This window comes from Taeniopygia guttata, chromosome 11, assembly GCF_048771995.1.
Source record: "Taeniopygia guttata chromosome 11, bTaeGut7.mat, whole genome shotgun sequence".
In the NCBI taxonomy this organism is placed as follows: Eukaryota; Metazoa; Chordata; class Aves; order Passeriformes; family Estrildidae; genus Taeniopygia; species Taeniopygia guttata.
The window spans coordinates 3,857,121-3,881,189 of NC_133036.1; the positions used below are offsets into that span (position 1 = coordinate 3,857,121).

General features: G+C 41.5%; 1 protein-coding gene across 1 annotated transcript in view; it reads right to left on the reverse strand.

The window, feature by feature from the left end:
- PHAF1 (phagophore assembly factor 1) overlaps positions 1 to 23,140 on the reverse strand; it is a 35,020-nt gene extending 11,880 nt beyond the window's left edge. Inside the window, exons 1-9 of the mRNA XM_030282712.4 lie at positions 23,033 to 23,140; positions 22,546 to 22,671; positions 17,770 to 17,852; positions 13,886 to 13,969; positions 9,198 to 9,241; positions 8,823 to 8,902; positions 4,200 to 4,294; positions 1,659 to 1,756; positions 32 to 144 (exon numbers count right to left, since the gene is read on the reverse strand). Coding sequence (XP_030138572.1) covers positions 32 to 144; positions 1,659 to 1,756; positions 4,200 to 4,294; positions 8,823 to 8,902; positions 9,198 to 9,241; positions 13,886 to 13,969; positions 17,770 to 17,852; positions 22,546 to 22,609 — 661 coding nt within the window. The 5' untranslated portion in view covers positions 22,610 to 22,671; positions 23,033 to 23,140. The remainder of the gene's footprint in view (positions 1 to 31; positions 145 to 1,658; positions 1,757 to 4,199; positions 4,295 to 8,822; positions 8,903 to 9,197; positions 9,242 to 13,885; positions 13,970 to 17,769; positions 17,853 to 22,545; positions 22,672 to 23,032) is intronic.
- Positions 23,141 to 24,069: the final 929 nt, after the last annotated feature.

The window sequence follows — 24,069 nt, forward strand, 5'->3', positions numbered from 1 at the left end:
ACCAATGCAATGTTTTAAGTGTCTCCAGTACCTGCAGTGAGTAGGCGAAGCCGTAAACCTGAGGGTCCAGTTCCATCTCGCAGAACATCGACATTCTCAGCATACACATTCCCAAGGAAACAGCTGAGAGGCATCAAGGGAGCCCTGAAACCAAGCACACAAAATGTGCAGAGGATTTGCCTCTCCTTCAAATCTTCCTGTAACAAGCTGGTACCAGTCCACTGGAACAGAGCATTTTAATTTTGACAAAGCTGCATGTAACTGAGACTGAAGATTAAAAGTTGTATTAAACAGGATCAGAAGGTGAAGGGAAAAAGGAAGAGGAACAAGACAGCACTCAAATGTAAGATCTTTACCATTAATGAAAAAACCAGCAAGTTTCAAAGACTCCAGGAATTAAAGAATTATAGAAACTGTACCTAACCTTTGGGTATCGTCAAAGAGGAAATGTCAGCTCAGATTTCTCTCAGGGAAAATGAAGTTGTGGAGCTTTTAGAGCTAACTAAATCCTTGAACTAGGCATATCACCCAAATGCAGTAGAAGAGCTTCCTCTGTGATGCTCCCACTGCTCTTGGAAAGGTACTTCATAGCCCAGAACATGAAATCAGTTTGTGCAGGTACACCAAAGGCAACTGTGCTGCTTTACTGGGGAAGTTCTCAATTTAATTCAACACCAGTATTATTTTAGAAAACAGTAACAGCCCCGTGTGAGGTATTTTTAATGGAAAGGCATATTTTCTGTGTATCAGCTTGTATATGCTCCCTAAAATTTCCTTTTCTTATGTTCCTCCTCTGGGTGCATGACAAGCTAAAAGCTGGGCTTTGAGCTCTCACACACAAAACAGAGCCCCATGCAACAATCAGTGCTTTCACTAAAGCTCACCATGTCACAGATGGGCACAGACAACAGCACTTTTCTCAAGAGCACTTATTTCTAATTAGGAGACAATGTCTGCATAAACCAGACTCCCTCCCTTCTGAGCAGCAATCCAAGGATGTGTGTATCTCCTGGCCTTAAAACTCAACTGTCTCTGCAAACAATACCATCAGCTTGGGTATTTCTACGATTAGATATCTCAGAATCTTAGAATGATTTGGGTTGGAATTCCCAAATTCCAGCCCCTCTGCCATGGGCAGAGACTCCTTCCACTAGGCCAGGTTGCTCAAAAGCCCCATCCAGCCTGGCCTTTACGATAGTAAGTTCAGTCAGGTACCTGCAAATACATTGAACACATGGCAGATTATGCATATGGCATATTTTATTCATTTTGTTTAGCAGAAGAGTTTGAGACCCTTGATAGGGCCCTGCCATGACATACGTATTATCAATACCCTACAACCTTACAGACTGCCTACATCTATAGGAAGAATAGCCTAAAAATGTGTTACTAAATTCACAGTGTTCTCTAATTAATTTTCAGGTCAATTGAACTTGCCCACTACAGCTGAACAAAACTCATTTTACAGCAACATAAATCAAACCAACATTTGATTGTAAGGTCTGAGGACAACACCTACAGAAATCTGGTATCTCAAGGCATTCTGCACATTACCAAATTAATAGAAGATGCAAACTGAACTAAAAAACATAATATTCTATTTAGGAATGGCAGAGCACTAAATAAGTGATGGAAAGAGCAGGAGCAGCTGTACATACTTGGTATCCTGCAGACTGTTGCCGTTGTAGATGTACATGCGTTTCACAGTCGCGCCGTGCGGAATTTGCAGAGAGGCCAGACCATGGGCAAAGTTAGGCTGGGGAAACACAAAATCATTCTTGTTACACACACAGCAGACACTTCAGCTTAAGGTCAGAAATTGCTTTAGAGATGCTGTATATGTTTACCAATTCCAGCAAGTCTCCAGCAAAAGACAAGGGGGCAAAATAACAGAAAACGCAACTTTCTGGGTGGTGTTTCTTTATATTCCACCACTTCAGAATTCCTGAGCTGGGGTGAAACACTCAGCATGTTTATTCATCAAAAGACGCCATTAGTCTGACAATTAGCCTCTGTGTGTACTGAGAATTTGTTTTTCCTTGGTTTGATCACTGGCAGCTAGCAACTTCCAAGTATTTGTACTGATGCACTATATTTGAGGTCTAAAAAATCATCTTAAAGGAAAACTTCCCTTTTTTGTCTCCCACTGCATTAATTTCAGCCTTTTAACATTTTTGCTGGTTTCCAAGATGCCTTATCTGATGAACAGAAACTTGTTCATTAAATAGATTTTCTGCTCTCCTTAACACCACACTCTTACACATACTGTTTTGACAGGGATTCGAGTGCTATCATCAAATAGAAAGCACGTTAAGGAAGTCAGATTGACTCTCACTGCACTAGAAGAAGGAATTTCTTTCAATTCTGAATGTGACGGGACATTCAAGACCAGTAACATACTTTGCTGTCACCAGACAGAAAAAACCCTATATTTGTCACAAGCAGTCAACAAAGACAAGATGCACAATATGCAAACTACTAGCTGGTCTACTTTAGCAGGGCATCACATAAGGTAAACACATATACACAAAAAATTCTTTGGAAAAAAATTAACCTAGAACAATAACTTTCACTGCTGTAGATATTAAGAAAGGAGCTTCCATTATTTAGCAAATGTCCCAATTCCAATTCTCATCCTGAATTTACCCAGAACATTAATACCTTTTGCTTTTAAAGAAGACAGACTTCAGATTACTGAAGAGAGAAAAGGTTTTCATGTTCTCCTCACTTGCAGCTTGTTTCCAGCTATACAATAAACTCCTAAGTTTTCTTCATAGTTTTTCCATTTCCATAAGTAGAAGATTACACCACTTTGCTAAGTAGCTTAGCATTTGTATATGATCTTTCCTAAACTTGACAGATTTTGACAGCTTCAAATTTTACTCCCCTCTGCAATTTTCTAATGCTCCTGTCTAAAAATTTCCACAAAGACTTGTCTTCCCTGTGGACTGTTTCATACTATTCTATTTTCAAAACAATCCTACTTCTGTCTGTTCCTGGGGAGACTTGGGCATTACACTCTTCACAAAGAACATTTTACTAACCTTACTAGTGCAACTGAATGAGACAGAGAATGCAAATTTACTTTTTCCACAGTTCTATCAATTTGATTTTAACATCTTTTAGGTAGTCCTGCAAGGAGCAGGGAGGTGGTCTCAATGATGCCCCTACAGGCTCCTTCCAACTTGAGATATTTTATGATTTTTTCAAATCTTTGGTGAAACAATTTACTTCCTCAGTTTGTTTGGCTTTTCATTCATCAATGCCCTGGGAACTCTTGCATGAAAAGAAACTACTCTTTCTTGGGGCATTCTTTTTGTTTGCCTTATTAGGTTTCTATTCACCTTCCAATCTGAAACTCAACTGACCTTCATTACTGCTGAATAATAACTTCTGCTGGTTATCCCCCTGTGACATGTCAGCCACAACCACTAAAGCACTAAGCTGTGAAAAAGAACATGTGTCATCATGTTGGTTGATTTCTTCTTTGTTTTGTCTCTTTATATGCTCCTTTATTTTAATGCTTTTTAACTGGTAAACACAGATTATCTCTCACAACTGAGAGCATTGCCATCTTCACACAAAACAAGTTATATGTACATTATCCTTAGTACAGAAGGAAACCACAGAGGACCTGATCTTGTTTCCACTTTAGTCGGGAATTTCCAAAGATTTCAGAGAATGAAGTAATGCATTTAATTATTCAGCAACTCATCCAAACATTTGGTGAATATGCTAACAGGCATTATGAATAAAACTCGTTCATTTGGCTTGCTAGAAGCACTCATATGAAGGCACTCATCTGAAGTGAAGGACACTTAAGATGAAAATGTAGTTTATGAAGTCTATCCTACTTTAGTTGCATAATCACTTCAATGAGATTCAAAAATATCTGATAAAAGAACAGCCTCCCAGTAGATTGCTTAATATTTATGTATTTGCATAGACAGCACTCATATTTTTAGAATACTCCTTTCACCAACAGAATTGCTAGTCCCAGTTCATGATGCAAGCAAAACCCCTAATCACATGCCTTTTGTCAACAGGAAGTAAATTTTTAACTTTGAGATGGTTACATAGCATTAATAAGAACACAGAGGAGTTCAATTCCTTCCAAATTATTGGTTTATTTGTAGGTGATACTCTGCGAGTACCATAGAGGTAAAAAGACCATCCATTAACTAAGAATGATTGCTGACCTCATACTTCGGAGTTTCAGTCCAGGAGTCTAACTGAAAAGAAAACGACAGTCCTCTGAAATTGAGGTGAAAGAGTTGCTCAGCTGAGTTATACACTGAAAGGGAAAAGAAAGTAGAAACAGAGTTACCAAAATAATCTAAGAATTCTCCAGTTCATATCTAACAGCACCTTCACCACCTCAATAAATTTGTTACACCTCAGAATGCAGGAGGAACACAATTACACTGGACTATAACAGCTTTGCTTTTAATTCCATGCAGTAAAAACACAGCAATAAGAGAAACCATAGATTCATTACAGTTGCCTCTGCAAGCCTGCAGGCACTACCCTATCCCTAACAATAAAATTATACAACATGACACAATCAATTATACCTTAATATCTCTAAAGTAGTTTAAATAGCCACGTTTGGTACAAAACAATTCTGTTCATTGTTATGTAAAACATTGTGCAGTATTAACCAGAAAGTCTTTGAGAGAGATGTGCACAGAACACTGATAATTCCCTCTTTCACACATGGTCAGTTCAAAGGAGAGCTCACCCTGTGACCTGCACTTCCACCTCTCCTCCCAAGAGGAGCTGCCATGCCCCAGTCAGCTCCGTGCACTCCCGGCTAACACTGACACAGCACAGGAGGAAATGTTTCAGACACACAGGTCCTAGGCCATTTACAATGATAGTTAAAAATAGCATCACCAGGAACAGCAGTCAACCAGTCAGCTCCCACAAAGAGCACTAATAAATTAGAGCAGGCACAGACTTCCAGCTGTCACCACATCACGAGATGTCCTGATTCATTGCAATCAATTGCACAACATCAACTACAAAAACAATAAATGTCATCCCAGTGCTTACTCTAGCAAGTCATACTGTTTTCTGAGACTGTGGAAAGATTAAAAAACAATCCCAAAGACTGAGAGCTTGGGAACTGTTTTGGGATTGATTTTACAAATTTCAACCTGTGCCCAGTAGCCACTGGAGGAACAGAGTGTTCTAGTAACACACAAGAGCTGACAGCTTGAAAACACCAGAGGCTTAAAACAATAAAGAAACCCTCTAACAAGAGAAGTTGCTTTCTTCCACTTTACCAAAGGAATACCAAAGGCTCAATATTCTCTTTTTTCTTATGCTGTTATATTTAAAATGATATAGCATAGAGAGAAAATGCATATAAAGAAATATTTTATCCTCTCCCTCCCACAGTGTCTCTCAAATGTTCAACTTGAAAGACATATCACAGGCTATCTGGACAATGTGAGGCCACCCAGGATAGAAAAATAATAGCTGAGCAATAAGCATTAAACTTTCAAAACTTATCATTTGCCTTTTCTACAGAATGTAATGGCTAAGAGTCTTTTCCATGCTTGTCACTGAAAGGAGAACGTGTGGAGAGAGGGAAATGTTTTGATCGGCAGGAAAATTATACAAATCTCTCTCATGTGATAAATTATGATACATCTTTTCCAAAGCCCACAGCCAGCTGGAGAACTATTTTTCCCCTAGTCATGCCAAGTGTGATATCTGATTATACAAATTGCATCAGTTCCCATCCCCTGCAATATTTGTTGATGCTTAGGTTTAAAGGGCAAGGAATTTTTTTATTCTTGGGAAGTTCTCTCATGAGAACTAGATAAAACCATAGATCTATAAAACCACAGATTACAACCACATGACTGAACAAGGTAAAAGGATTTTTTGTATTATTAAATTTTTTTTATCACACAGGTACCCTGCTAATTCCATTCAAAATTGCTGTTAGAAGCAAAAAGATTGCTTATTTGCTTCTGCACTCTAGGTGGGGGAAAGGGAGGAGGTTTGCCTTCCAGTAGGGCAGCAGAGTGTGACCAGCTGGGAAATATTTCTGTAGAGCGGACAGGACAAAGTCACCAACACCAATAAGGCTGCAAAACAGACACAGCTTTAGTAAAAGCAGAAGCAGATCCAAAAGTCAATTCTTACTGGTATCAAGAACAAGACTTTTTTGGTACCTTAGGGGACAGTGAAGTCTGAGAGTCAGAGAGCCAGAACCCAGCAACCCCTCCATCCCTGCAAGGCCACTGTGCTAGGTGGGAAGGACTTTTTCTTCTACCTTATGACTTGAGTTCAAGCCCACAGCCCTGATCCTTGCTGAATGGCACTTTAGCACAAAGTCACATCCATGAGGACTCAGGACAGGATGTGGTCTCAATAGAGCCACTGGCAAAAGCAAGCCCTTCCCAGGAGGAGGTCAGATCAGAGAATCATGGAAATGTGGGATAAAAATCTTGGCTTTGATGAAGCTGTTGACCTCCAAAGTGGTTGTATTTCAATAAGCCCCATGACAAAGGTACTGCAATGTTTCAAACTAACATTAGCCAAAAAGTAATGAAGCTGATTGATTTTTCTGATGACTCTTCTTTTTTAAAACCACTGACCTGGCAAAACCAAAAATGCTCACTGAAGGTTGGTTTCAACACAACTGTTGCTAACCTTTTGAAATTTATTTTGAAACTAGCACTGCATCCTGTTGCAGGAAAGTTCTGCTGCAACCACCACCTTGGTTATAAGTGAAAGACAACATTTTGAGTGAAATTCTAGAGGAGGTTAGTTAACAGATATAAACAAATTATGTTTGAAGTCCTTGCATTGGGGGTTTGGAGGAGTGTTAGCACAGAGAAGTAAAGGGATGGTTCTGTTCCGTTTATTCATGAAACCTAGCATTTGGTGCTTTGGCCACATTAAGAGGAAGGTTTCTCCTCCCACCCCAGTTCCAATTTATGTGGGACATGAAAACACCATCACCATCCCTCCCCTATGCTGAAAACCATTCTGCTTCTTCACCTTTTCTGTTTCAGAAAACACAAAGGAAAAAAGGAGTTATCAAAAACTTGTGTTGGATAATACAGTTCAAACTGTGTGTAACAGGCAACGTAACACAGAGCATTTACTTCTGTTAAGCAGGCTGTTAATGGCAGAAGTATTTTTCCAGTGAGGAAACTTGAATAAGCAAATGCACTACTGAAATGGTAATAGAGCATTTTAATAAATATATTTTCTTATCTACATGTCACTAGATGAAAAGATATTATGAAAAACTATCACCAGATGAAGCAAGTGTGCAAGTCTTCTTAATTGAATATGACAGATGCACAAGATCTGCAAATTCAGCACAAGGACACGTGGCCAAACTATTTTTTTAAGTGCTTGTATATGATTTTATGCAGTAATAAAATATGCTATCACTACCACAGGCAATGCTTATGTCTAGATATGTACTTTTACAGTTCATAATACCGCAATTTTGGAAGTGCTCCACTTCTACATATTTGCAAATAAACCATCATCACAGAACAAATAAAAATTATAAGCCACGCAGGACATGGAACCACTTTTACCCTTCTTTATTTCTACTGTTTCTTGTACATACCATTTCCACAATAGATCTAACCATAGATCTCAGAGCTTCTGTCTAAGAGGAACTGTTAATGTCAGGACTAAAATTTAGAAAGGTTAATTCTGGTCCTTGGAGTATTACAGCTAGAAATGTTCCAAGCTTCATTTATGTCAATCTGATATTCATCCACTGCTGCAGATTTTTATGCAATAATACTGCTCTACCCACATGACCCTCCCCATTCTGTAATATGCAAGAGATTGCCTGCAGAGAGCAGAAACAAAGGCTGGATATGCAATCACCATCCATCACAAAGAACATTCGCCTGTTTGGGATCAGCCTGACTACTGCAAATGGACTGGCTTAAGCTAATAATAGAAAATGAGGCTCTGAAAATGGTATCTTGACTATATGGAGGTAAAGTTCTTCCTTGTTGTGCCAGTTTGTAGCTCCATTTCTTCAAAGTTCCCGAGCAGTTTAATTATAAAGTTCAAAAGTTTCTCTCCCCCTGCTTATTTTCATAGCCTAACAACCCCCTGAAATACACTCTTCATTTTCATACATAAACAAGGAGCTTAAAGATAGTCTTTTTCCTGCTGCAAGGATAGTGAACAGCCAAGTGGCTGTGCAAGAGTCAGAGTGGGTTCAGCCAGGTTAAACAAACTCTGCCTGCTTCTGCTCATGCTGCACATAGAGTGACTGCACACCTCCCCAGTGCCCCAGCAGAGCAGGGGGCTCAGGGAGGTGTGAGCCAGTCACACACAGCTCAGCTTTGCTCCTGCCTAGGAGGGTATTACCACATTCACAGAGCATGGAGACTGAGCAAACAGCCCTGGCTGACTCTGCACAGAGAGCAGCTCAAATGTCTGTGCTCATGGTATACACAATCCCTAAGGATGCTGGAGAGCTGACCATGCCAAGGACGTGTAACAACAGCAGCATCAACAACAAAGATCACAGTTTTCTGGTACCGGCAGTTCAAAACAGATCATTAATGACATCTGAATACACCACTCTGTGCCAGTGACTCTCTGCCTCACCATTTCACTTTTTTGAAAGAGTCACAACTGAACTGACAATACATTTTACATGATTTCCCAGCTGTAAGAATATGACCATTCTGGAACACAGCTTCAGATCATATGACAACAGAACTGCCTACACATTGCTCTAGGCAGACATACTGGAAAGGCTTCCTAGAAAGAAGTCTGTCAGGCTAGGTGTACTTCTCAGAAATTTTTTGGCTTACCTCCTGGATGTGTTGCTCCAAATGACTGATCAATTTGTTCTATGGTTGGAGCAATTGCCTGAGAGTTAAAATGGACACCACTGAAAAAGAAAACAAAATTAATCTGCCTGAAGGAAACCAAACTGATGCAACAAACCATTTACTAATGGCAATACCACATAAATTTTAAGAAGTCTCCAAGACAGAAGAGTAAATTGGTAATTTAACTGAATGCTATGTTCAAGAAAGGATGATTATGCACACTCCTTTATGACAGTTATTTTTTTATTTTTAAAATGAATAATTGAAAAAGATGAATTCAGGATTTAAAAAAAAAATTAGTAAAACCAGCCACTCTAACCAAGAGGAAATCATGGCAGGTGTTAAACCACTTACCAATATTTTAACTTCACCTTAGTCAAGTCATAAACTTCAATCACCTGAAATACAGGAAACAAACATTGCCATAGTTCAGATACTTGCAAATCATTACAGAGGTAAATTATTGTCAAAAGGCAAGACTAGCTAGTGCTGCTTGCTCCCCTTCTTACAGAACTCTGCCAAGATAAACCACAGTGTCAGCGACCAAACTTCAAAAATAGATTCAACAACTGCACATCTGAAATAAGGACTGAACATCTCTGGGTTCAGGAGAGAACCCCCATATTCCATGTCTATTATCAGTATTGTCTGCAGGAAGCAATACTATCACTGACACATCAGCATCTTGATTTCTACAAAGTTTACTCAAACAAATTCAAAGGAAAGCAACAGCAAGGATTAGCTAATTAGGGAATCTTCTGATGAATGTCAATGGGCCATTCCTTTGGTTGCTCCTATTACCCTGAAGAATGCCTGTGCAGGGCACAAGGTCCTTACACTGACTGCACTGCTCTAACTTTCCAGCTCTTCTAAAGTAAAAGATGAACACAGCAAGGCTTAGCAGTAATATCCCATTTCAATTATACTTAAGATATTTTGCAACCTTGCCAAGCATTACAGAAAATAATCAGAAGAACAGCCCATGAGGAATCAGGGCAAGCAGTAATATCCAGTTCTGATATTCAGTAAATGCTTTAAACCTTACTGAATATTCCAAGGAGATTTCCTCTCTGCAGAAAACATTAGATACAGATCCTTTGTTCTGAATACATTACTGCAAACATGCATCTGAGACTGGTGTCATATGATTTTTATGACTGCCACTGGATTTTGAGGCTATACTGGGCTTTAAGCAGATGATTTTTGGCAAGTAGCCATGGAAAAACACAAGCTTCTTCCAACTTCTTCCACCTTACATACGTGTTCCTGTGTCAGCAGGAAAAGAAAACACATACAGCTCATAACTGCCATAAAGCAAAGGTAAACCACATTTTTTGTTTTGTGTAATCCTCCAAGAAATTACTGGCACATTCTGGTGGGACACACTCTTCAGCAAGAGAATAAAGCAGAATTTCCCAGGGAGCTTGCTACCAAGTGTGGCTTTAAAACCTAAAAATATCATCAGCTGAGAAGGAAGTCTTGGTTTTGGGAAATGCCCAGCAAATAACCCTAAATAAAACAACTTGCCATGTTTAAACCACTACCTCTGTATATATTTAGAAAAAGAAAATCAACATTTAATGGCATTTCAAAATATAAGCAACAAGTAGGGCACAAAGCAAGTAACAAATTAACATTTTGGCAGAACCAACAAGACAACAAACATTCTTCTTCTTAATAAAGTACACTTGGAATTATGCTTCTTGGAAACACCTAGTTATCTAGTATTTTAATTCAAGTGCAGTAGACATGTCCTGATTTCCTTTACTGTTAAAGCCTATTAAAAAACAAAGGCTACTTTTATGAAAAGCTAGGACTGATTTTACTTTTTTTTTAGTGCTCTTGCACATCTTTTCCCTCCACAAAATAATTTTCTGAAAATAGAGAGAACCAGCCCCACCCCAGATCTTGTTTTGCAGCAACTGCTGTGCACCCTGGGCACCCTCCTAAAGTTCTACCAAAACTCCATGGTGCAAGACAAAAGGATGAGCTGAAGCACCAGGAACGGTGCACAAAGAATTGCAGTGGCACAAATGTGGTTCCCCCCCAAGAGAAACACCCCAGCAGCAGCCAGCAGGCACCAGCTTGCCAAAAAGCCTCTTCCCAAGACTCAAACAGACCAACTCAGGTCAACATTTCACCAACAGCAGGGGAATAAACAAGTAAAATTTAGCAAAAATTAATGGCAGCCAAAGGATCTCATAAGTCATGAATGTCATAATGAAGAACAGGCCAGAGCACTTGAGAAAAAATTATTTTCTAAATTACAGCAGCCACACTGACTAAAGGATCAGTGTGATTCTATGTGCAAAGAACAAACTGAGAAGACCAAGGACTGTTCAGTGATGGGTTTACTACAAAGTCAGAAGACAGTTGCTGTAAATGAGTAAAAGCTGATGTTTCTTCACACTCACTGTGAGTGTGAGGAACTCACTATGAAGACTTACAGAAATGTTCAGATGTCTATTACCAGCAGTAACAGACCAATGCTATAAAAGCCAACTCTTCCTCCACCTCAGAGGGAGGACACGTGAGAGACTGTAATGCTAAAATTGCTTTCAGGACCTGGACCTGGATCTACCAATTCACATCAGCAACATCTCCTGCAATGCTTTGGCTACTGAAGGTGAGTCTTTCCCCCTTTTCCCTGAAAAAAAGGGAGGAAACTTCTTAGGAATATTACTGACTTTATTCCTGCACCAGCTTCCTTGGAATTGCCAAGATATTCCATCTTAGTACCCTGTATTTCAATCTCTTCACAAACAAATTTATTAGCAAGTGTGCATTAAAAAAAACACACAAAGAATAAAGGCCTCCTGATTTTTCCAGTTTTGCTGCTGCTGAGCAACACTGAAAACAGTCACTATCCTAAAAACAGGCATTATTTACTTTACACCTATTGTGTCTTTTAACAAGTGCTGTTGCTCACTTCTGAACTGATCCCATTGGATTTCTTCTAGAAAGCTTTCTGAACACTTTTACAAGTCTAAGTTTCCATAGCACTGTATGCATTTACACAGCTTGACTATTCATAGTTCAAACAAACAGAAGTATCACTAGACCACTGAACCACAACAAAACAGAAGAGATTGTTTCTCCTGTATTATTTTTATTTTTCAAACAAACCTAGCAATACATACCAGAAGAGTTTGGGGTTTCTATTTTTTTTCTTTAAAACTAGTTTTTAAATACAGAAAAGCAAGGAGAAAAAAAAGACAAGAAATCCAGTAAGGCAAGAAAAGCTCTTGCTTGGTTCTTAGCCCACTGGGTCCAACAAAAACAGACCCTCAGAAACTGAAGATGAAGAGACATGGTATACATTACTTACAGCACCTCAAAAACACTACAGGACTGTAACATTCCCCAAAAAAAAAGCCAGTCAGCAAGCCATGTACTTGAATGATAATGCCCACTTTGAATTCAGTGCCCGGCAGAATTACATCCAGTTAGAAAGATTTCATACAGCTGACAAAGAATTTTCAAGATCTGCTCTTAAAAACTGTGCATCCACATACAAAGTATAAGCAAATTCAAAAACTTGTTAAAAATAAGAATACCATTATTATAGAATGACTTCATGAACAGAAACTACCACAAGGCAATTACAAACAGAAATCTGGGGAAACAAGTGCTCAGTTGTCCCTCAACTGAGCTCAATTTGAACTGAAAATTTTCTTCAAAATGTGTATTTTTATAAAATAAAAACTCTTATAAAAATACAAGCATACCATGGCGTTACAGCCTATTCTTAGAGAAATAAGTACTTTCAACAACTAATCTGGGTTGGTATTCAACCATTTCATATATATGCAAAGAGCTTGAGTTTCAGCTGATAGCACATGCTTCTCTCCTACAGTATTTTTTGGGATAAAGCAATGGCTGAATTTTGGAGAGTGGTATTTTTCTGCTGGTTTTATTTTAGATGTGAGTAAAGGGCAGAGGGCTCCACCTACCATTGCTCCAAACCCTGCAAGTATGGATGTGAGCACCATACCAGACTTACCTAAACTATAGGCATTCAATTTTTTAGTATCACACCTAACTTCAGGCTTCTGCTTTCACATGTCAAGCAGCACGGCAGTTAGAGCAGTTCATTCTCACCCAATTAACCAAATCAACACCTAAACACTTCTGTCACAGAGAAATTTACACCTACCAGGTGACAATCAGGGACAACTGTTAAGCACAGCTGGTCTGGCTGAAAGGACCACTCTGAATAACTAAGGAGTTACACACCTCTTCAGTTAAGAAGTTTTCAAAATTTTCTACCCATGTAGTCATACGTCTACAGTCCCACAGTTACCCACTTTGTATGGATAAAAAATACCACTTCCATTACAGATATTTTGCAAGGATAAATGACATGAGCAGGCAGTAACCAGCCTGCCTTTTATTTTGCATCTTAACTACACTAAGCATCCTAGAGAGATGCACATCAACCCTTGGTCACCTAAAAGCAGAAAAGTAGAACTGAAGACACCAATGCAACAATCAGAACTCATCCAGAATTAACTGAAGTCAGTGCAGAAGCCAGCTGCTCACCAGAGGCCTGGATGTGGCTTTCTGGGGGGAATCACATGCTCACAGCCACACAAGTACTCTGTAAAGCTAGCTTAAATGAAAACTATGAATAGGAGGAAGTTTAACTTCATAAATAAAATGGCAGCCCAGAAAAAGGAATAACCTGGGCAGAAAACAACCCTGTCTGGTGTGCAATAAAGATGATCTGATTTCAAACCCAAGGCTTAGCTTTAGTAAGGGCTTTGGCACTTTCTGTGCCACTCGAGACAAGATGAGCGAGTCCACACTGCACCATCACTCTTCTGTGGCACTTGTACATCCCCAGAGCACAGGAAAGGTGTCTTGCTTCCATAAACAAAGATTTAAATCCCAAACTGAAGAAATGCAGATCATAATCGCAGGAGAGCACTCTACCCAAGACAAATTAAATGTCTACAGGAGCCACTTATGCTCTGTTAAGTGTCAAGACATCCCAGGGTTTTGGTGTGCATTGTCTGTTTGCAGGAGGGGTGTTTTATTACCTTAAGTCTCTGATTGAAAGCATCAAACAGCAGTTTGATTCCATCCTGAGTCAGGTTAAGGATGAGGTCATGGCTAAGAGGTGACTGTAAAACAAAATAAAAAGCTGTTAGGCTCTTAAAATTAAGATTTTTTTTTTTTTTTTGTTAAGCTATACACCACTGTAGAGGTATAAATTGGTTGCTTTAGAAAAACAAAACTACCTCAGAAAGCAATCACTTGTTCAATTCATAAGCATAACTAAAATACATTTGGCCAAACATCTCAAACCTTTCAGTTTCTTTATGAAAAGAAATAGAAATGCCTGTGTCCTGCAAAAACTTCTAAGAGTACTTTGTCCATTACTGTAAGTGGAGGAAGAAACAAAAAACAAAATTCACAACAGCATAACCCCCAACCACATTTAAAACAAAAAAAAGAAAAACAAACAAAACTCCACCTTGAAAATTAACATTCCCAGTTTAGCATCAGAGTCATCATCAAGGGACTGCCTCTGTTGCATTCTTGGTGCACAAAAATACCAAGTCTCACATCAGAACCAGGTCTGTGCTTGACAAAGAGATGGCTTTCCACTTCAAAAATCAAACTGACACAGTCTTTTTTAGGCCTCAAAAGGAAGGCTTCAGACTCTCATGTTGTGAATTTAGGTTTCCTTAGTTACTGTGAATCATAACAACTAAAGGCTTAATTTGCAGTCTGTTGGAGTCAATAGGAGACATTCCACTGGCTTTCCTGGTGTCTGTATAGGCTCTACACCCTCTCAGTCTGCTGGGCCACTGGAAAAGCTGCTCTGCTCTACAATCCACACAGACACAGCCACTTGGCCCCCGTTCAGCTTTTTGATCATGTACCATCTAAAGCACATTTGCTTCAAAATGCTCTATCCCCCACAGCTGTCTCGTCAGAGGAGAAAAAAGGTTGAATGGCAGGCAGGCAGCAAGATTCATGCCCTAGAACTGCACCAGGCAGTTTCCTAGCAAAAGACAGAACGGGGATGGACAACTGGGGCAAATAAAGGCTTCTAAAGTGGACAACCACACATACAGCCCTTTCATTGATTAAGCATAAGCTATCTTACTTTGCTCTACTGAGAGGAGCTCTGGGGTTTGACTGTCAAAAGTCCAATTCTCGTCCTCCATTTTCTCACATCAGCACTGTCTTCTAGCCTTGATACTTTCTGAGCATTTCCATGTGCATGTCCCCCCAATATGCCCAAACCATACAGCCAAGTAATCAGGTCCTAGACCTCACATCACTAAGTTAAAACAAGCCATGGGGCTTTCCATCCCCTGTGACACAGATTTCCTGCTCCTCTGGATCACTGCAGTAGCTTTTGCTGAAGTTGGTCCAGTTTGAGGCCATCTTTGCTGAACACCAGTGATCTCCTGTGTCAACTCTACTCTAAATGAAACTTTCACATTTCACACAATGCCATCAGCTGTTGGCACCTCACTCTTGCTGACAAACTTCAATGGCTCTGTGTAGAACTGAAGCAGTATTGCAACAGAACTATAAGCTTGAGATAAAAAGGCCTAATGTTGATCATGCAAGTCATTTTCTAATCCCTTATAAATCTAATTTAGAAAGGCTACAGAGAGCAAAAAAACCTTGTAATCTGGCATTCAAATACACTAGCTGAGTTGTTCTGCTATGGGATATGGTCTGCATTTCATTGGTTTCTAAATAGCTTTCATAAGATTATTCCAAAATGAACGAGTGCATTACAAGTACTTTTGAGTGGATGGAAAAAAAAACCTAAACATCTGAGGAAAAGCTTGATAATTAGTACAGCAAATAGCTTCTGTTCTCTGCTGGCATATTTTCTAATACATGGAAAGATTCAAGGGCACAAATTTAGTTCATGTGACTTCTAATACACAAAACAGAACCTCAAGTATGAAAGATGATGTCAAGAAGCAACAGGAGAGATCTTCCTGAAGGAAGCACCACAGATCTGCAGTTATATTGCTAATCTACACAAAGATGCAGGAAAAACTGGTATCACTGAACATTCCTATCAACCACAATCCAGAGGGAAAAGCCCAGGAAAACAAAGGCAATTAGTACCCACTTAAACTGCCCAAAAATGAGTTAAAATTCTTTTATTCACAGAAAAGGATTCACTAAGCTTTTTTGGCACAGTTTGGACATCCCATTTACGTCAAGTTAAAGAGAGCACCATGGGCAGATCTAATTGCATTTAATTGCCATATAAATTTTTGAAAGGAAATACTCACTGCTGGAGTTCTAGGATCAGAAATTCAAATTTTAGAGATGCAACAGCTTTAAATAACATTTGATCACAGTGCTCAAAGGCATTCTTTTACAAGGCAAAGAAGAAAAACATGAAGGCTGTTCAGGTACAGTTTTTCTAGATAGAAGTTGTGCATGGCAAAGTTAATTTAAAGCTTTGAATTTTCTAAGAACGGAGCTCTTTGTGCTCAGCTGCTAATGAAATGCATGACACTCTGCACGAGCGTGAGGACAGAGCCAGACAGTCAAATGCAGGCCCTGAGTGGTGTGTGAAAAAAAATATCAGGCACTGAATTGCAATAATATACAGGGAAAAAAATAATCATCAGAACTATTCCAGAAAGATGGGAAGAACTATTTTTTTAGACTATGCAGGTGCTAAAACATGTTTACATTTACTACATTTTGGGAAGAAAACCCCAAACCACTAAACCTGCCCTCTGCAGGCAGAATAGAAGTTAGTGTACACAGTGTACACAGTCAAGAACAATGTAACTTTCCAAGAGATGTAAAAAAACCAAGGAGTGATACACCTCTGCTTACTAGCACTGAAACACTAACCCTTCTGTGATTCTACAATCTGAGTGGAATAGGAAGCTCATCCTTCATCTAAACAACTCTAGAAAAAATTCAAATGCACTGTGGTAAGAAAAACTAAAACTCTCCAAAGAATTCAAAAAACAACGAATGTGCTCACTGCCAGACAGATGCTCCCATGCATTAATCACAAGGAGCCAGATTTGCAATTCAGTCATCAGAAAACCCATAAATCCACATAAAGTTAAAAAAAAAAAAAGATAATTCATTTAATAACATGAAATACGTATCCAGCACTGAACACCAGTCAAGGTTGCTCTTAGGCATTCAATACTCACTGCAAATGCACAAGGACTGAATCCTTACTTTGATACAAACTAACAGTGTACAGACTCTGCCTTTTTCTTGATGCAACGAGCTGTAATTTGCAACATATGAATATCATCTTCTTATTAAAGGGCACTGCACATAAAACATCTGAAGAGTCCTTTGAGACATCTGAGACTCCTTTGTCTTATTCCCCCTTACACTTCCATCAGAATAACACATTTTACTTGATCTAGCACAAGGGTTTTACTTCTAGTCCCCTTTTTTGATGGAAGTCAAACATATCAGGAACTTAATGCTCATTATGAAGAATGATTAAGACATTTATAGCTGGCTTAAATCACTGCACCTACTTTCTGTAGACAAATTTGCAGATGAAGAGAAAAGGTGCCAAAGTGGCTCATCACCAGTGGACCAAACACAAAAGCAGAAATAATGAGTGATTCAGTTCTTTAAACTGTAGCACCACTTCACAAAGATAAAGTAAATAGACTAGAATTAAATTGTCCAGCTAATTACGTAACATTTCATTTCTTAAAAGAAAAATAATGCCACTCCTCCGCTGCATATACAAAACTGACAGTTGTTAAATCACTGTACTGCTGTGCTGAGGATTATGACATCTGACAAGAAACATAAAAGTTGCATCTCTCACGTGGTGGCAATAATTTGGTGTAGCTCAATTTCAAATAGCCCCACAACATGTCCATGAGCACAAAGCATGTTTTCATTCACCAAGAGGTGCCTTTCCTGCCCGTGCCCTGCTCACCTGCTCGCTGTAGAGAACCTGGACGTTTTTGATAATGCGACAGTGTTTCTGAAGGATTGCTACAGCCTGAGCCAACGGCATTCCTGGAAATAAAAACAGGGATTTCTTCAGTGCAGAAACCAGTTAACAAAGATTTTTAACAACAAGGTTACACAAGGTAACCAAACCACCATCAGCAAACACTGAGTTACAACAGAAAGGTATGTGGTCAACAAACAAGCTGGCCTGACTCATGGTATCAGCACAGACCTGGTGTTTGGAAACAGAAAAGTCATTGTTTATCTACCAATTGTTAGGCATATAGGAAAAAAGTATCTCTAGACACAAAATTAAACAGCAAAGTTCAAGCTTAGAAAAAGCAAAGAGCTTGCCACAGCCTGTGCACAAAATGTTCTGCTTTTTAGGGTCATTAGTGCAGTAACTGATAAAATAGCCCATATCAAACTCCACTAGAGCTGGCTTGGGCACTCCCATACCCATTCAACAGGCTCCTGAAACACCTTTTATTACACACTTCATTAACCTTGATGGAGTACTGGGTATTCATACCAGACACATACAAATACTATCACAGAGCAATGATTCTCCTCAAACCTAAGAGGCCACATGAGCTGCTGACATGGCTCTACTTGTGTCAAGGAAGAAACTTTATATTCTCAGTCTACAGACAGAATAGACATACAAAAAATTTGGTTCAACTGAGGCAATACACTTATAGTCCACAGTCTTGCCTACAATTTCAAGGGCTTTTTTTCTTTCCTTAGTGTGTATCTTTACAGTTACATATTTTTGAAAGCAGAATGAAACAGCTGATTCTGCAGAAAAAATAGCATCACACCATCTCATCATTTATCACACTAAAAACCTCTGTTGCCTTTCCAAATGAAATGTGATCACATTCCTGGATTGAAAGCAGGCATTTATAAAGCAAGGTTATGAGCTCATAATTGTGAAGTTTTATTTTTCCTACTAACTGCTTCAACCCAATTTAGATTAGCTATCTGACATTTTATTTCCATTCCTTGCCCTGTCCTTTTCTATTTCTAGTTTTTAAATGTTAAAAAAGTTGGCCTGATTAGGTATAATTTACCTCAGAAACTACATTTAATACATTCAAAACTTTTAGTTACTTGCTGCACCAATCAAATTCAGACAACATGTCATGCTTTAAAGCACCTTTTAGACATTATCCACAGTATCAAAGTGAGAAATCTCCCTCTCTCTTTCCATATATATATATATTTAAAACATACACACCTAGCTCACCATGGATACTGCTTTAAAGTAATAATGGCATAACACTGAAAAAACCCCAAAAATATAATTCTCACTGTTGTGCCCATATACTGCAGCTTTGCTGAAATCATGAAATCAAGTTTTGGTAAAACAGATGCATAAATTAGAACTACAGTGATTCAATTTGCAAATACCATATACAAACCTGTCTGCAAAACTGGTTTTTACCTTAGCCCATAATCTTGGGGACAACTTGGTTTGCAGCTAGAAATTATATGTCAGTAGATTATATTAAGTAAAAATGAGTTATTATTTTAATAACGGTAATGAAATTAAAATGCAGAGCCACACAATAAAGCAGCACTGTTTCCTATTATCTAGGAAATAGCAGTTGCCTTGTAGTCTAGGCAGCAGAGTTTGAAGATGACAGTTATTATGTATTAGATAATATTTTCAAAATGGAATAGAAACGTGAATAGCAGCAAGAAGATAAGATCAAAGATGTTGCTGTAAAAGTTCATATTTCTCAACCTAGCAAAAGTATGAATCCAGAAAAAAAAGTAAGGTTGACTGAAGAGTACCAATCCCATGTTCTAAGTCAGTATCCATAAAAGACTTGCAGGGCTAAGACCATGGGCTCAGTTAAACAATAAACCAGTAGCACAGGCTGAAGCCCAGCCAGCACAGCTGACAGGACCCACAGGCCAATGGTGCCAGCAGCCTGTGAGGATTCAGTCAAAAAGCAGCCAGCTCCAGAAGTGCAGAAACACAGAGTTCGAGGTAAACTGATGCAATGCTGGGCTGCTAAGTGTGCAAACAGATGGCTCATGTGACTCTCTTACTCACAGCTTTCTCAGGCTGCAAGCAAATGGACATGGGCTGGCTTGGTTCAGTTTTCAGTCACTGAGAATCAAACAGATTTGGCCATGCAGCTGCTTAGCAGAGCTACAGTGAGCAACCCAAGTTCTCCAGGAATGGTTTACAGGACCCAAGATGTGTTGAACAGCCAGTATCCTCCCTCTGCCTCCATTTGCTTCTAGAAGTCACAGGAGGAATAAAAAAATGGGTTATTTTTCTCCAGTCTTCTCACACACAACATCCCCTTTTTCCTCAACATTCATCAGCCTTTGCAGTCAAAGAGGAAAACAAAGAATTCTTTTTCCCTTGCTCATCAGTCAGGGGGAATGGGGAAGCAAACATGGTTTCCAACCCATCAGACAGTCAAAACTAAACTGAGCCATGGCAGTAATGCCCACAAAGACCAGTGCTAGGGTTCCTCTGCCACAGGCCTTTCCCTCTTCTAAATGCTGGGTGATACAAGCAGCACAAGACAGTTCTCTCACATACACTGGTCAGGAACATCATGGCTTGAAGCATCAGCCTATGCTAAGATTGTGTGGCTTGAAGGGATGGGGACAGAAAAATGAATAAAAATTAGGAGAAAAATACAAGAAAATCTATGATGAATCACAATGCATTAAATAAAGATACGTGAAACTCAGTGGGAAAAGAAAGTACAAAGCCCAAGAGAAATGCCAGTATGCCTTAGAAATTACACATCTCAAACACGAATAGTATACCTGTAGGCACTACAGAGTAAGTATTTAATTGTTCTCCTTTAAAACAGCAGGAATGCAGCCCAAGAGGTGCAGTGGCACAGGTATCTAACTCAGTCTCGGGTAAATTTTTTATGCTCTAGTCACACAGTGAGTCAACACTGGAGCCAGAAACAGAATCCAAAAAGTCATGTACAAAATTTTCCTGGCATTTCCCCTCAGTCATCTCCATTGTGGGCACAGTACTGGAAGCCAGAGTCAGCAGCAGTTCAGGAATACTGCCATTAGTTCTGCTAAGAGCAGAGCTAAACAAATAATGAGTAGAACAGCGCTGGCAGTGAGAGTCCCATCTACACCAGCACTACCCCAGCCTTGTCAGCAGGGACAATCTTCACACACCATCGCTGGTGCAGGACAAAGTCAAGTATCCTAAGACCCAGTCAGCCTCCTGCTCTGCACCAGCAGGTCAGGCTAATTATATATTAGACACATCACGTGGTGGCTATGTTTACTGCAAGAAATACAGCCGAGTTTCCTCCCTCTCACATCTATGCATGTGTGTGTGCACATACACAGAGACACTGGGAAATTTTAACCATGAGACTGCTTTACCTGGCTTTCCTTGGGAAAATGAAAAGCATTTTCTCTTTTCTTGTTTTGATATGGAGTAGGGAGAGGAGCTGGTACTCTGTATTTATGAAGACAGTCAGGGTATGCAGCTGGAAATTGCTTTTCCCCAGGTAACACAGGCACTAAAGGATGGCAGAGGTCACACAGAGCTGAGAGCACAGAACGTTTAGGGTACAAGGAGTTCACCAGGATTTCCAGGGTGGGACCTGAGGTGCTATAATTAGCCTCCAAAAGCCACTGAGCCCTGTCGGTAACCATCAAGCTGTGCTTGACTGAAGTCACAGCAGCACAAACAGCCCTTTGTGTTTGATGGGTTTCATACAAATAACCCCAAGGCACAGCACCACTCCCCAGGTCCAGCCTAGGTCAGGGCACTGTGTAACAGTGTCTTTAGGAACAGTCTGTCCCCTCGCTGTCACAGGTGACAGGAGCAGCAGCCCAGGTGTAACTCCAGCTCAGGCAGACACAGAGGGTGACACACGGTTTACATCTCCCAAACTCCCACCACCATTAACTTCACACAGAGCCACAGCAATGATGGAAAACAGGAATAAAAAGAGATCAACACTGACATGTCACACAGCCACTCAGAAAAGTGACATGGACAGCACCTTCTGAGGGTTTTAACAACTACCAATGTCTGCTTGAAAACACAGGTCACCTGAAGAACCCACATCAGCTCATTTCAACTGTTCATTTCAGTGTCCTGCCTCACACTTTGGCACCAGCCAAATTTGCATCAGCTGGGGGAAAGTTCTTTCTCATCACAGTAACTAGAGCAGTAACTGGTAGGGAAGGACTATTCAGCACGATTTAAAAATACAAATGATTGGGGGGGGGCGGGAAACACTTGTTATCCAACCCCGAGAAAATATCTCCAAAGTTTACTTTCTCCACTGTTTTGCAACCCAACAGCGACACAAAGAAATTGTGAAACTCGACTCATGTTTATGAAGGGTTTGTACAGAAAAGCACATCAGTCATAGTAAGTATCAGGGCACAGCTGAAGCTGCCAGTATCACCTGACACATATTCAGGTGACAATCAGCACATTCATCCTTCCTCTTTTCGGAGTTATTTAAAAGAATGCCTAGTCTTACATGGCAAGACAAAAGAAAGCAAACGAGCAGATGAAAGCACACAATCAGATAAACAAAGCACAAGTTGGCACGCAAAAGCTAAAGGTGAAACTATGAACTACAAGGAAACCCTTAAAGCTCGTACTTTAGTATTTTTAGGGCCAGCGAAAGGCGAGCTTTGGCTCTCGCTCCCTTTCTCTCTCCAACTCCCAGAGAGTCCTTAGGGACGCCGAGGGGACCCGCTGAGCCCCGGGCCGGGGAAGGAACGCACTCACCTAAGGTGAACTCCCATTGCTCGTTCCCCAGAGAGCGCTCGGGCACCACCTCCAGATCGAGCATTGGCTCAGGTAGCGCGGAGGCCGCGGGCTGGCACGGCGGTCACCGGGTCGCTGCGCCGGACCCTGCGGAGGGACGCGGGGGAAGCTCAGGGAAGCGGAGGGAAGCTGAGGGCAGCTCGCAGCCCGAGCCCGGCCCCGCCGCCGCCCCCCGAGGGGCCGCGCCGCCCGCAGCCCCGGGGCAGCGCCGCCTCACCGCGGGGAGGCGCGGGCTCCGCCGGCCGCCGCTCCCCTCCCGCCCCGCCGGGGCCGCGCCGCCCGCGCTCCGGGATCCGGCGGGGCGGGGGAGCGGCCGTGGCCCCGTCCCGGCGCCGCCGCCCGTCCCGTCCCGTCCATCCCGTCCCGTCCGTCCCGTCCCATCCCGGTCCGGTCCTGAGGGGCCGGGGGGGCTCCGACCCCCCCCCCGCGCCGCGGGGCCGCGACTCACCTCACTTGCGGCTGCTGAAAAACTGCTTTGCAGCTGTCGTCAGGCGCGCCCGCGCCGGGGCGGGGCGAGGGCGGGGCCGGGGGTGCGCCCCTCCCCCCGGCCGTGGGAGAGCGGGGAAGGCGTCGGCTTTGAGAGCCGGAAACGCGGGTTCGAGTCCGGCCCCGGCCCCGTGGCAGACGCGGTTCGGAGCTACAGCCGCAGTCCCAGATACACCGACACGATAACCTCGGCGTTCAAAGCGGAATAACCGGCCCAAACCACTGCCCAGGGCCGCCCCGCTTTTCCAGCGCAAAGGGCAGAGTGGAGGAAAGAAGAGTTAGGGAGAGATTAGTCAGTGTCACGAGAAAAGTTCCCGGGATGAGCTCGGGAGTGACTCAGTAAGGAAGACAGGACTAACGAGGTCATTGGCTTTGCAGTGTTGTCTGAGCAAACAAGGGTGGTGCCACCCAAGAGTGCTGACCCCAGGAAAGCCCACATTGCCCTTGGGATGGGGCTCAGCAGGCAGGAACCTGCTCTGGTTACACCCAAAGACCCCAGGTGCCAGAAACACCCACAGAGCTGAGGAGGGAACTGAACTCTCCCAGTGTGCCAGGATGTGCCACCACCTGGGACAAGCCACATCAGACCAGCCCTCGTTTTTATGGTGGAAACTTGATCCAAGATGAAAGGCACCAGGTCAAGCATTGCCCAAATAAGCAGAGAACTAAAAGAGAAAACCCAAGGATATGGACCCGTGCCACGCTCACACAAAGTGACAGCTCTTCGGGAGCAGGGCAGCATGAGTGATGGACATTCAAGAGGTGCAGAGGGTGTGGAAGCAGCTGTAACTCCTTCTGCTGGCAGGCTGAGGCTCCAGGGGGGGCAGAGAGTGGGGGGAGATGCATTTATTCCATATTTCTTTGGAGGTGGTAGAAAAACATCTCCTTAGGTGATACCCATCTTCTGTCCCCTCTCCTCTGCTGCATCCCTCCAGGTGGTGATGCTCAGTCCTAGCCTGACCCCACGCCCCATCCCTGTGCCCACCATGTCCCAGCAAA